The 14420-nt window shown below is 34.8% G+C and overlaps 1 protein-coding gene across 1 annotated transcript in view; it reads right to left on the bottom strand.

The window, feature by feature from the left end:
* The window catches only part of Sas-4 (spindle assembly abnormal 4), a 93542-nt gene extending 81011 nt beyond the window's left edge, over positions 1-12531 (bottom strand). Inside the window, exons 1-2 of the mRNA XM_072522998.1 lie at positions 11747-12531; positions 6259-6569 (exon numbers count right to left, since the gene is read on the bottom strand). Of these exons, the coding sequence (XP_072379099.1) occupies positions 6259-6569; positions 11747-12399 (964 nt within the window). The 5' untranslated portion in view covers positions 12400-12531. The remainder of the gene's footprint in view (positions 1-6258; positions 6570-11746) is intronic.
* Between the last annotated feature and the right edge of the window lie 1889 nt (positions 12532-14420).

Below are 14420 nucleotides of genomic sequence, written 5' to 3'. Positions count from 1 at the left end.
ATGGCTGTAAGACCTGGACATTAAAACAGTATGACGTCAACAAATTAAATTCATTTGAAATGTGGATGTACTGCCGAATGCTAAGAATAAGCTGGCAGAAGTAGCCAGCAGAACTACGAAAGAAAAAGTACTGAGAGCAATGAACACACGCCCTCATCTGGTCAATACTATCAAAATTAGAAAGACGTCATATCTAGGACACATAATGCGCCATAGGGAATTTGAGCAGCTCCAGGTAATATTAGAAGGCAAGATTGAAGGTAAAAGGGGCATAGGACGAAAGAAAAAATCTTGGCTACGAAACATCAGAGATTGGACCCACACAAAAGGAAATGAATTAATTCATCAAGCCCAGAATAGAGAGACATTTGCCATATTGATCGCCGACATCAACAGAGAAGGCACTTAGGAGGAGGAGGAGGCTTTTTTCTAAAAATACTGATAGAGGTGACAATGACTTTGGCAACCGTTTGTCAAAATTCAATGGATGCAAGAATGTATCAACAAATGCAAGGATAAGATATACTATTCCAATAAAGAGCTTTACTTAGATAAAACAATAGTGTAATACCCACGTTAAGATAGGCAAAATGGGGTTTAAATGGGGTAGTGATGCGCAAAATATGACGCTATATGCTGTTAGCGCCACTAGCATCTCCTACTCAATTCCGACTCTCACCTCCACGCGGTGAACCTCGGTAACCTGAGCAACTCTGTGGAAGATTGTGGTAACCAACCCCAGTGGGAAGCAAAGTCAGGGCAAGAGGTTAATGACCTCTTCTCTTAAAAAACCTTATTATTATAAAAGCACAAAGAAGAAATACCGGAGAAAAGAGCATATGTAATAGCGATTCAAGAGATGAGATGGACTGGTTCAGGAATTATCGAGAGAAAAGACTACAATATATACTATAGCGGACATAGCACCCGACACGAGTTTGACAGTGGTTTTCTAGTCAGTAAAAAAACAAAGCAATTAGTCACTTAACTTTAAACCCATAAACAACAGAATATGTTATCTATGTCTTAAGAGGAAATTCTTTAACTATAGCTTACTTAGTGTACACGCACCCACGGAAGAAAAGGAAGACTACGAGAAAGATGAATTCTACGACACCTTAGACAAAGAATATGACCGATATCATGATAGTAGGAGATAGCTTTCCTCATAAAATGATACACAAAGGAACATGAGAATCACCTGACAACGAAACCGTTAACCAGATAGATCACATCCTAATAGATACAAGGCATTCTTCTAACCTCATGGATACCAGAAGCTACCCAGGTCCAAATATAGATAATGGCCACTTTCTTGTAATGGCAAAAATCAGAGGAAGAATATCAAACCTAAAGAAGGATAAACATTAATGGAAGGATAAACATTATTGTTGATAATCTGCGCATTGAAACCGTTATAGAGAGTATAGGAGACAAATGGATGAGAAAATAGAGAGCCTGAAAGCGGGAAAAAATGTGAAGGAATTGTGGACAAAATGTAGAGTAGAGTAAATTTTTAAACATAATTGAGCAAATAACGTCACATTATTCATTACAGATTAAAAAAATATATATTGACATCACACATTTAAAATATATTAACATTACAAATTAAATATGCTGATCAAGGAGAAAGATAGGCCAGGTACTCAATGTCAACTAGGTGTTGAAAAACCTTTATTTTAAAAGCTCTATAGTGTGTTTCCTGTTGAATGTCAGATGGTAGACTATTATAAAATTTAATACACGCATACAAAGGACTTCTCTCTGTTATAGACAATCTGTGAAGTGGCAAATTCAAATTAAGGCTTATGTATATTCATGATTGGGAAGCAGGTGACAAAACAAAGAAAATTTTTTAAAAAGGAACATAATACATTCAAATATATAGATGGCTGAAAAAGTGAGTATATTGAGTGATTTGAATCGGCCTCTAGAGGATTCTCCCGCCTTCAATCCTAAGATCACACGGACTACCTTTTTTTGGACTATAAAGACAGTTGCGCTATCTACTGCAGCACCCCAGAAGATTACCCCATATCGCATAATAAAATAAAAGTTTGCATAATATACTGATAGTAAAATCCCCTGGTCTAGATAGCTCTTTAACACTCTCAATGAGTAGCAGGCTCTATTCAGTTTTTTGTTGTATTTTGTATTTGTTCCCCCCAATCCAGATTCTGGTCAATATGAATACCAAGAAATTTAACTGATCTAGCAGGTTCCGTGTTTTGTGATAGAAAATTAATTGTATCTGGAAACTGTTCTCGTGACTGGCTGGTTCTAAAGTAGACAAAATCAGTATTAAGCAACAACCGATTTCCACTGAACCACTGTGCAGCCTTGCTTAGAATTTGCTCTGCCACTGTGAGGAGTGTTTCTAAAGTTTTTTCCCAGAAAAGCACATTTGAGTCATCAGCGAAATTTACAAGCTTGAGGAACTACTAACCACCGCATTTGGAAGGTCGTTTATGTAGACCAAAAAGAGAAAAGGCCACAGGAGACTCCCCTGTCGTATGCCTAATTTTAAATTGATATGATCAGAGTAAACCTTACATCCCCTTTTCTCCACGCATACCTTTTGGGACCTATCTGTGAGAAATGATTTTATCGATTTTAATGCCGGTCCCTGTATTCCATAAAGATGTAATTTTTGTAATAAAAGAACATGATCTAGGCTATCGAAAGCCTTAGATAGGTCCAAAAAAGCACCTAGTGTTTTCATCTTTGCCTCCAGTTTTTCTAAAATTTTTGATATAAAATCATAGGTAGCTGTCTCAACAGATCTCCCTGCGAGAAAACCGTGCTGTGAACTACTAAATAAGTTATTTGTAGTAAAAAAGTTTTTTAGTCTGAAATATATTGCTTTTTCGAATATTTTTGAGAATGATGAAAGAAGGCTTATTGGTCTATAGTTCTCCATCTTAGTAACATCACCTTTTTTATGTAGTGGCTTCACAATTGCCAGTTTTAAACTTTTAGGAAATTTATCTTGCCTGAAAGAAGCATTAACTATAAAAGAAAGAGGAAGAGAAATCTCTGATGAAACATATTTAATTAAGTTGGTTGAAAAATCTGAATACTGCGCTGAGACTGAGGTTTGTTGAATGTTACGTCTGGTCGCAACTATTGTACGGGGTAGAAACATGGACACTAAAAGCGCAAATAGTTAAGAAGATTGAATCCTTTGAACTTTGGATATACCGGAGAATGTTGAGAATTCCATGGACTGCCAGGGTCACCAATGAGGAAGTGCTGAGAAGGATGGGTCGAGACAAAAAATTGTTGAGAACGATAAAAGTACGCAAGACTGCATACCTTGGACACATACTGAGAAATAATAAATATAGTCTTCTGCAGGTCATCATGTAGGGTAGAGTCGATGGCAAAAAGGGAATAGGTAGAAAGAGGAAATCATGGCTGCGAAACATTCGAGACTGGACAAACATGACTGTAGACGAATTATTCCACGTTGCAAAAGACAGAGAAGCTTTTAAAAATGTGGTCGCCAACCTCCGTTAATGGGGACGGCATAGGAAGAAGAAGATATTTCATCATAACCAGAGCTATGCTTGTTTTTTAAGTTATTTATTATGTGACTTATTTCTTTCTCTGAAACGGGAGTTAAAAACATGCAATGTTTTATCTCAAAAAAATATCTCAAAAATAGATACCCAGTCTACATTACCTAACATGAATTTAAAAAAACGTTTATTCTCCTTGCTAAATATTCGTTTTTTTTTTATTATATTTGACACAAATTCATTTAATTCAAATTTTACCTTTTGAGCAGTGTGATCAGATGTAACAGGATTGAATACAAGAGAATCAAATATGTCAAGATTTGTAAAAATATTATCTATACAGGATTTTTTGTTACCTTGTATGCGTGTATAGTCTTTGATGGAAGGTTTAATATCAAAGGAACTCAAAAACATTTTTAATGTGTCTGGCTACCTCGCACCCTCAAGCAGCATATCTAAGTTAAAATCACCAGCCAGAAAAATGATGTGAGTCCTTGTCAACTAAATCACAAAGTATTTGGTCTAATTTGTTTATTAAAACTTGTGGGTCTTCTGTTCGGTAGATGGATAGGATTACAATCTTCTTCTTATTAATTCGCACTTCTGGATGTAGAAATGTAGAAACATAATAACAGAGAAGGCGTCGGAAATATTGGGGAAAACCAAACCAGTTAAACAAAACGAATGGTTTGACAAGGGGTGTCAAGAAGCAACAGATAAAAAAAATAGAGCATACCTAAAGACAAATCAAGCTAGATGCGCAAGAAGATCAAAGGAGGAATACTGGATGACTCGAAGAAGCGAAGAAAAAATATTACATAGAAGAAAAAAAGACAATTTGAAGAAAAGCAGTAAGAAAACATAGAATAACTAAGAAATCAAAACGAAACTCGAAAGCTCTACAGAAATGTAAAAAAATGAGTAGAGTTTAAGCCAAGAATAGGGAGCTGTAAGGATGGAAAAGGAATTATTCTAAGTGATCTGGCCCTAATCTTGAACCGATGGGTTGAATTTTTCGACGCAACATTTAAGGTCCATTTATCGAAGAAGCAGATAACACTGTAGCAAATCGAAATGATTGAAATCTATTCAACCCAAATGAAAGACCACCTACCACTGAAGAGGTTGCCCTAGTCATTAAAAAGGTTAAAAATAATAAATCACCAAGAACTGATCAAATTTGTAATGAGCTCTACAAGAATAGTGACGACGCCCTGCTACAAGCAATGCATAAACTTTTACTTCTTGTCTGGCAAAATGAGACCATGCCCTGTGAATGGTTTCAAGGCATGATATAATTTTTTACAAGTGTAAATATTTACATAAAAAAGGCGATCAGCTCCAGTGTGACAAGTACAGAGGTATAACTCTGTTAACTGCTTACAAAATACTAGCAAAGTATTCTCTACGAAAGGCTACAAATTTACACAGTTGGCATAGTTGGAAAACATCAGGCCGGATTTACTCCAGAAAAATCAACAATTGACCAGATTCATTCAATAGGACAGATCCTCGAGCAAACATTAGAATTTAACATTGAAACCCATCACCTATTCGTCGACTTCAAGGCCGCATACGACAATGTCAAGACAACAGCACTATACCAATCAATGCGTTGTTTGATATAACAGAAAAACTTTTACAGAAACATACAGGGATACAGGAAGAAAATTCTCGATCCTTTAAGATAAAGGATGGACTCAGACAAGGGGATGCCCTGGCTTGCCTCCTATTTAACATTGCCTTGAAAAAGGCAGTCCGAGACACACGAATTAGAGACGGCGGTACTATTTACAATAGATCGATACAAATCTTAGCATACATTGATGACATTGTCGATCGATGAAACAGGTCGGTCTAGTCATCAACGAAGACAAAAACAAGTACATGTTGGTTACTAAGGATTCTATAGCAAATGAGGAACAGGAACAGTATTTGGAAATTATATCTTTGAACGTGTCGACAGCTTCACATACCTCTTGGCTCGCTAGTGAGTACTACCAACAAAATAAGTGAAGAAATTAAAATGCAAATAAACCTTACAAATAGGGCATACTATGGACTCCAAAAACAATTCCACTCTAGAAATATAAAAAGAAAAACTAAAATTATCATATAGAAAACACTGCTGAGGCTGGTCCTCACATATGGCGCGGAAACATGGACTCTCAATGCAGAAGGATGAAAGACTTCTGGGAATATTCGAGCGTAAGATACTCCGCAAAATATTTGGAGCTATAAACGATCAGTGCAGAGCAGTGGCGCAAAAGATATAATTTTGAATTATACCAACTATTTAATGAACCAGATGTTGTAATGTTTATTAAAACACAGCAACTTAGATGGGCTGGACACACAATACGAATGCCTGACAATATGATTGCTAAAAAGCTAACGACAGGAACACCTATATGAAGAAGAAACACAGGCCGACCGCAAATTAGGTGGTTAGATGGAGTTAAAACCGATTTAGGGATACTAGAGATCAGAAGAGGCCATACAGACTGGCGACACATCTTAGAGCAGGCTAGGATCCACAGAGGATTTTCGAGTCAAAGATGATGACGATGATGATAGACAAAATGCCCTCACTCACAGAATTAATTTTTTTTACATTCTATAAATTTGATTCATACTGATTGAAAGATCTTAAATAAAAAACAGAAGATATATTTCTCTGATTATATGAACAGTTTGTATTATTGCAATTTATAAAAATGTTGGACTTATTTACCTGTACAATATTGATTTTTATTCTGTGATGAAAATTTCAAACAGTTCAAAACTTTATTAAACAGATCATTACTTTTGAGTTCTTGGTACAAATTCAAATCTTCACTGACTGGTCCCTTTTTAGGAGAAGTATTATTACTTGAAGCATTGGTTAGTAACCTTACTATACTGGTGTTTGTTGATAAGAAGCTGCTATGATTGGCTTTTTCTTCTAACATTTCAAATAGTTTTAATTCATTAGCTGATTTATCACTACATAAGTTTTCTGGGGAATCTTCTTTTTCATGTTTATCATATTGAGAAGAATTGTGCCTAAAATTTGAGATTTTTTAATATAATCTTAATAAGCATTGTGATACTGCTTCAACCATGGATATAACAATGAATATTTAACTCACAGTCATCAACAGTTTACTGTTCAAATAGTTTACTGTTCTGATCAAATTGTTTACTGATCAATTAAATATATAATAAACATACTTAGACACAAGCTAGTAATAAGCACCAAAAAGCTGTTGAATAATTAAAAAGAGAAAACAATTAAAAACAAAATTAATGCAAAAGTGCAAAAACAAAATAAGCATATTTTAAATAATTTAGTGAAAATGGTATAATCTTACCAAAAATAAAAGTTTATTTTTTACACAAGATTCAATTTTATATTACATACTTACAGTATCCAATATATAAAAACTGGTTCAAATTTAAGACTGGAAGAGATAAATAAAGAATTAATAAAGGAAGGTGGAGACTCCCTATTGAATGCGATACACGAACTAATAGTGAACATATGGAATAATAAACAACTGCCACAAGACTGGAATACCGGAGTTCCATACATTCCATTCCACTACATAAAAAGGGAGATCAGCTTCAATGTAAAAATTACCGGGCAATAACGCTACTGACTGTGGCATATAAAATACTGTCAAATATTGTGTATGACCGATTGAGATCATATGCAGAACAAGTTGGGGGATATCAATGTGGTTTCCGCAGGCAGAAGTCCACAATAGATCAGATCTTCGTTTTGAGGCAAATCTTGGAAAAGACTAGTGAATTTAACATAGACACACATCATCTTTTCATTGACTTTGAGAGTGCCTATGATAGCATCCATTGAGAATTTCTGATCCATGCACTGAAAGAGTTGATATCATAAAAGAAACACTTAAAGTACAAAGCAAAATTCGAATTCAAAACGAAATAACAGATACAATTCATGTGAGAACGGGCCTAAGACAGGGAGATGCCCTATCCTGTATTCTATTTAACATCACATTAGAGAAAATAATTAGAGAGTAAAAAGTCAACACCAGAGGAACAATAATAACAAAAAGTGTGCAAATATTGGCATTTGCAGATGATGTTGATATCATAGCTAGAAGCGAAAGAGAGATGATAGAAGCATTTAATGCGATAGAAAGAGCGGCACAAAACAGTGGCCTAAACATTAATGAAATAAAAACCAAATACATGAAGGCCAGTAAATCGACAGGCCAAAGAAACCTACAGAATCTGACAATAGGAGACTATAACATCGAAAGCGTGAAAAATTTTACATACCTAGGTTCACTAGTTACCGCAGACAACAATGTCAGTTAATAAGTTAAGAGAAGAATACATATCGCTAATAAAACATATAATGGACTAATTAAACATCTAAGATCTAACAACATCACAAGAAAAACCAAATGCAAAATATACAAGACCCTGATAAAACCGGTCCTTGTATATGGATCAGAGACATGGACACTGTCGAAAAGCGATGAAAACCTATTAGGCACATTTGAACGAAAAATCCTTAGACACATATATAAGGGGGTAAAGGAAAATGACATATGGCGCAGAAGATATAACTTTGAACTATACACATCATACAATGAACCCGAGATCATATCATCCATAAAGATTAGAACTCTGTGCTGGATGGGCCATGTTGAACGAATGTTGGAGACTGAAACACCACCACATATTATGAGGCAAACACCAGTAGGAAGAAGGTCAAAGGGAAGACCCAAACTTAGATACATGGAACAAGTGGAACAAGATCTGAAAACACTTAAGATTACCAACTGGAAAAACAAAGCAAGGAACAGAACAGAAAGCCAGGACCCAGAAAGGGTTGTCGAGCTACTATGCTCACAAAAGAATGCACACTATAGAATACTATGCTCACAAAAAACAATGATGAAACAGTTGCCAATGAATTTATGGATATTACTAGAGAAAATGTAAAATGTGTAATTTTAAATGTATAGTTAATAAATTTTGAATATTTAAAGCTCTATTATGAATACAGGCTAAATCATCAAATTATAAAGGAATGTTCAAAAGCCAAAATATTAATATTTTACCTAAAAATGAGGTGTCTAAGTATGCTAGTTTCTGAGCTACTAGCTCATACTGTAAATCATCCTACTGGGATGATAAATTTGTAAAATTTAAATATATTTTTGTTATAAATTAGCTGTACTTCTAGACATTTCCCTGAACATCAGGATATGATTCTAAGAATAAATACATATTATACATTAGATTTGAGTTAACTTGTACATAGTGCCAAAAAATATGCCATATTAAACAGAAGAAATCAACTAAAACTTCTTTGTTCCTCATCGGTTAAAAGAATACGATTACTAAGGAAAGCCTAATATTTCATCATTCATCATTCTTGGTTTACAACCCTGCGTGGGTCCTAGCCTCCTCAAGAATTTCTCTTGTCATGTCTTCATTGATATTATCAAGGAACCTTGTTCTGTGTCTTCCTCTTCTTCTCTGACCAATGGGTCTATCAAGAAGCGTTTTTCTAGCAAGGTCATTTTGTTCCATCTGCATTACATGCCCTATCCACCTCAGATGTCCTATCTTAATATGTTTTATGATATCAGGTTCCTGGTATGTTCTATAAAGTTCGTAAAGTTGTATCATCTTCTCCACACTCCATTGTCATTCACTGCTCCATAGATTCGCCTGAGTATTTTTGTTTCGAAAACATCCAAACATGTTTTCATTATTTTTTGTTAGAGTCCAGGTCTCTGAACCATATGTTAGGACTGGGTGTATTATTATTTTGTAGAGTTTTATTTTTGTATTTCTCGATATAATTGTGGATTTGAGGAGGAGATTGAGTCCAACATATCATCTGTTGGCCATGCAAATTCTGTGGATTATCTCTACGGTAGCATTACTTTCAGTGTTAAGGACCTCTCCCAGGTACACCAATTCGTTCACTGCTTCGATGACGTCATTTTCTATAACAAATGGTCGTAGGATTTGTTGTTGCGTGTTTATTTTCATATACTTCGTTTTGTTGATGTTTATTATTAACCCCATTTTTGTAGCTGATTCTTTTAATGCCACATACGCTTCTTGTACAGTGTTTTCCGTCCCTCCAACAATATTGATATCATCAGCATAGGCCAGGATTTGCACTGATTTATTATATATTGAACCAGTGGTTGTGATTTGTGACATAGATATTACTTTTTCCAGAGCTAGATTGAACAGTATACAGGAGAGAGGGTCTCCCTAGCGCAGCCCGTTATTTGTTTTAAAAGGTTCACATAGTTCCCTCTGAATTCGTACTCTACATTCAACTTTTTCAAGAGTTTTGCTAAATTTATCCACTGATTTGGTATGCCTACTCTTTCATTGCTTTGAACATTTCTCCTCTATTCACAGAGTCGTAGGCTGATTTGTAGACTATGAATATGAGATGAGTATCAATATCATATTCCAGTGTTTTTTCCAAAATTTGTTTCAGGGTTGCAATCTGATGAATTGTCAATTTACCACCTCCGAAACCAGCCTGGTATTTTCCTACTATCTGTTCTGCATATGGTGCCATACAGTGACACAATACTGTGGAAAATATTGTATATGCTGCATTTACAAGGGTAATTCATCTGTGCTTAGAGCATTCAAAGATATCTCCTTTTTTGTGTATAGTGCAAAGTATTCTAATCATTGGGGAGGGATTTCTGTGTCCATATTTCTTTCATGAGCTGCTGTAATGTCATTATGGTATCATGGCCACCTTCTTTATATAGTTCAACTAGGAGATTATCTATTCCAGGTGATTTGTTTGTGGCTAGTTTTTTTAACTGCATCTTTAACTTCAAGAATCGTTGGTGGTCCCTCTTCCCTCTCGTCTCTGTTACCATTACTTCATCTCTATCATCTTCCAGAGTTCTTCTTCCACTATATAAGTGCCTGGTTAAAGTATTCCACCCATCTATTCAATACATCTTTCCTTGTTGTTAATGGGTTACCATTCTGACTTCTGCATTGTCTTGTGGTTGCCTTGAATTCTTTTCTATTGATGTTAACTTACTTATAGAATGCTCTGAATTCTTTCTCTCTGTTGAGGTTTTCTATATATTTAAGTTCTTCATTTAGGTGGTTTCTGTTTTTTTCTTTTGTGTATCCTCTTTTCTTCTATTCTCTTTGTCTGGTAATTCTCTAAAGTTGTTTTAGTTTGTCGGGTAAGCATATTTCTGTAGGCTTCATTTTCTTCTTTTGTTGCATTAATCGTCAAGCCAATGATTTTTTCGGGCACAAATTTCTGTTCTTATTTCCTCTTTGGCTGCTGCTTCAATGTCTTTCTTTATTCTGGTCCAGTAGGAGTCTATTCTGTCTGGCCTTCTTCATTTACATTTTGATTCCTTAACTGTTCTGCAATTGTCACATTGCTCAGCTTTTGCACATTCCATTTTTTTTTGTATCCATTTTATTTTCTTTACTGGTGTTTGAAATTCAGGCCCTCAATGTTGAGATCACTAGGTAATGATCTGAGTCTATGTTTGCGCCTCTATAACTTCTGCAGTTTATTACGAATATTATACATATTCTGTTCCATACCTTGAATCTATTACAATTGATCAATCTGACTTGTTGTTCTTACATCAGGAGATGAGTCTAGTTTACCTGGTGTATTGTGGTCAAATAATATTTCTAACCAAGAAAAAATGTTATATGTGGTGAAGTTTCAAAACATAATGTTTTTGGGGGTATAAGAAGATTACTAAAGAATTGCACATGGATTATGATTGATAAAATAGCTAATTTAATTTAATAAAAACAATAGGTATATGGAATATTTAAAAATTTTGTTGATCTGTAAAATTAATGTTATTGTTAGATAAATTACATGACTTGATGTATTTGCTGTATGCAAGGACTTGTGAGGGGATACCAGAAAGGAAGGATCAAAATAATTTTATACTTGTGTAAACATATATAGATTTTAAAATGAATATTAAGTAAACCACAATACATTGTTCAAATTTCAGACTAATGTGCTTATCCATACTAAAGTAAGTAATTACCATTATTTTAACTGACAATAACAATTTCTTAAGAAGTGAAGATTTTTTAAAGTGGTGAAATAGTTATATCTGAAAAATCACAAATAATCAAATATTATCTGTTTCCATGTAATTGAAAATATGTTACTGAGTCCTAAATTATTTGAAATGTTTACTTACATTTGACTGTCACCACTACAATGATTGGGGCTATAGAATGAATGAGAAAATTCGTTTACTTTTTCAATAAAATATTTTGAATTAAATTTAGTCTCATCCTGGTGTTTTATTAAACTCTCATCCCCATTATCAACTTTAGTCCACTTAGCTTTGCATCTAATACTAACTTCTGGTACTTTTAAAGGTGTTATAGATTGATCTTCTTGATTTAGAATTTCATTAGGTGCTATCAAATTATCTTTTTCTTGATTTGTATTAACAGTTATTTTATTTTTAGTTTTGGAAGTATATGTTTTAGGAGTAATCTTGTATCTTGCTAGTCCTGCTCCTTTCTTTAAAAATGGTTGTTTTCGCTTGGCAGGTGGTAAATATGGTTGATCATCTGCAAGTTTATCTTCAAGCAATTCATTAAAGGGTTTTGTAGTGGGCAATATTACTTGTCTGTCCAAATCAACACAATTAATAATATCATTGGAAACTTTTGGAGATTTTGATTCATTCATTGGCGTAACATCATCCAGGGAATCAATATCTGACAAATCTATATATTCTGACGACTTTTCTTGTTGTTTCTGCAATAAATTGTCATAATTTCCTTGCCATAATTTTAACTCTTGCAATCTTATTAAATATGGAGATGATACTAAAGACATTTTGTATAATAATTAGGTCAATTATCCATAATACAGTTTTGAAAAATGTAATATTTATAAAAAAACTTTCTTTTGAAAACTTTGAAAAAAAATGATTTCTGCGTTTTATAAACAATATCGTTATATTAAATGTCAAATTTGAAACTTTTAAAAGTGAACGTTGCCAGATTTAGGCTGTGATAAATTCGACATGATTAGACAAGGAAAGAGAGGTATATCTTTCCTTGTCTAAGGCATAGTCCATTCGCCAGAGATATCTCTTATCTCTGTCATTCGCCATGGTACAATGAATACATATTGTGTTTGTGTATTCATTGTACCATGGTCATTCGCCCAGCTTGGGAATATTTTGACAGATTCATTTCATTGTAGGAAAAGTACAACACAAAAATTCCTGCGTCTCACTATTAATAGCCCAAATAATCGTAAATCAGAGGAGTATATATTCATTAATGTTTAGGTATAAATAACTTTCTATTTGTAAAAAATAATCTATAAACGAAGGGCCCACATTCTAGAGCACCGAGTAGCCGAAATGGGTATCGTCCAGCGCGGAGACTCGAGGCACGCACAGCAAATTCAGTTCAAAGTTACGCCAATAGAGAAAGCAGGAAAAAAACGCCTCATGCTAGCCTGCATTGATCGGGTTAGGATATCGTGTTGTAGTTCTTGTATCTAGGACTCCCACACGACAAGCACTTGCCTGACAAGACGGCCTCTATCGCGCATCAGAGTGCTATGGGAGGGAAAGGGATGGTCTAGAGCATTGTAGTGCGGTGTAGTGGTTCCTGGTTTCATGAATTAAAACACCTTGCTCCGATGAATTGTAACACCTGTATGTCATTCAAATGGGTGTGCAAGTATCTAATTGCTGCTGCTTTGCCTACCATTTGATTGATTCAATTGAATTAAAATGGCATCCTATCACACTCTAAAAGTAGCAGCCGTAGAGCAATAACTATTTTACTGGCTTAACAACCTAGAGGGTGAAGAAGGAAAAAAATATTCTTTAAAGATAATGAAATAATAACTGACATATCTGCTTCCGGAAGAGTTCGACATTGAACTGGTAGGAGATGATAAATCTAAATTGTATCCTCTTTTATCTGACCACAAGGTGGTCAGATGACATCAAGCGCATTCAGCACAACTGGATTCAGGGTGCTCAAGATCGAATGCATTGGAATTATTTACGGGAGGCCTATGTCTAGCAGTGGACCCAAAACGGCTGATGATGATGATCCTCTTTTACATTGTGTGGATTTATTATTAGAAAAACTGTTCCCAAACTGAAGTGTTTAGATTGTATTCAATATTTATTTAAACCACAATCCGTATTGCAACAGTCAGTCTATCTTGTATTATATGTCTATGTCTGTGGTATACGCAGAATGCCCAGAATAGTCCATTGTTTAAAACTATAAATATAAAATAGTACAAACATCCCTTAGTTGGTAGACAGATAATATAGAGGGAATAAGGAAGATATATGTTAAGTTAAGAAGGAAAGTCAGTAGAGATAAAAAGAAAACCGGTTGATGATGGATCCTGGCTCCGAAACATAAGGCAATGGACAGGGATTAACGACATACAATCTCTGATACATATTGCAAGAAATAGAGAATTAATGGAAAATGTGTTCGCTAACATCCATTAGTGGATTTGCATCTGAAGAAGAAGAAGATGGATGAAGTAGATCAACTAAAAATATCTTTTGTCATTGTACTTACTGCATTCAAACACACCGTGCTGTGTCGCTTATTCTGCAGTCAACATAACTAACATCTACTGCCTTGCCTACCCTCTCAAGGTATGCTCTAACTAAATTACCCGTGTTCCATAAGGAATTGCGTAAAGAAGTAGTTCGTACTTTTATATTTGCAATTCACTCACTCCTCCACAACCAAAATCCTTCTTTTCCCGTACCTGGGTCTCCTATACCTATTTGGCATAATTATTGCCAATGCTGTTGCTCTTGTCGCCAGAGTGGACAAATCACAGCGAAGATTGTCACTCTGGCC

This window comes from Diabrotica undecimpunctata, chromosome 2 (genome assembly GCF_040954645.1).
Source record: "Diabrotica undecimpunctata isolate CICGRU chromosome 2, icDiaUnde3, whole genome shotgun sequence".
In the NCBI taxonomy this organism is placed as follows: Eukaryota; Metazoa; Arthropoda; class Insecta; order Coleoptera; family Chrysomelidae; genus Diabrotica; species Diabrotica undecimpunctata.
The sequence above is the reverse complement of the archived record's forward strand: the minus strand, read 5'-3'. Positions and strand labels throughout refer to the sequence as shown.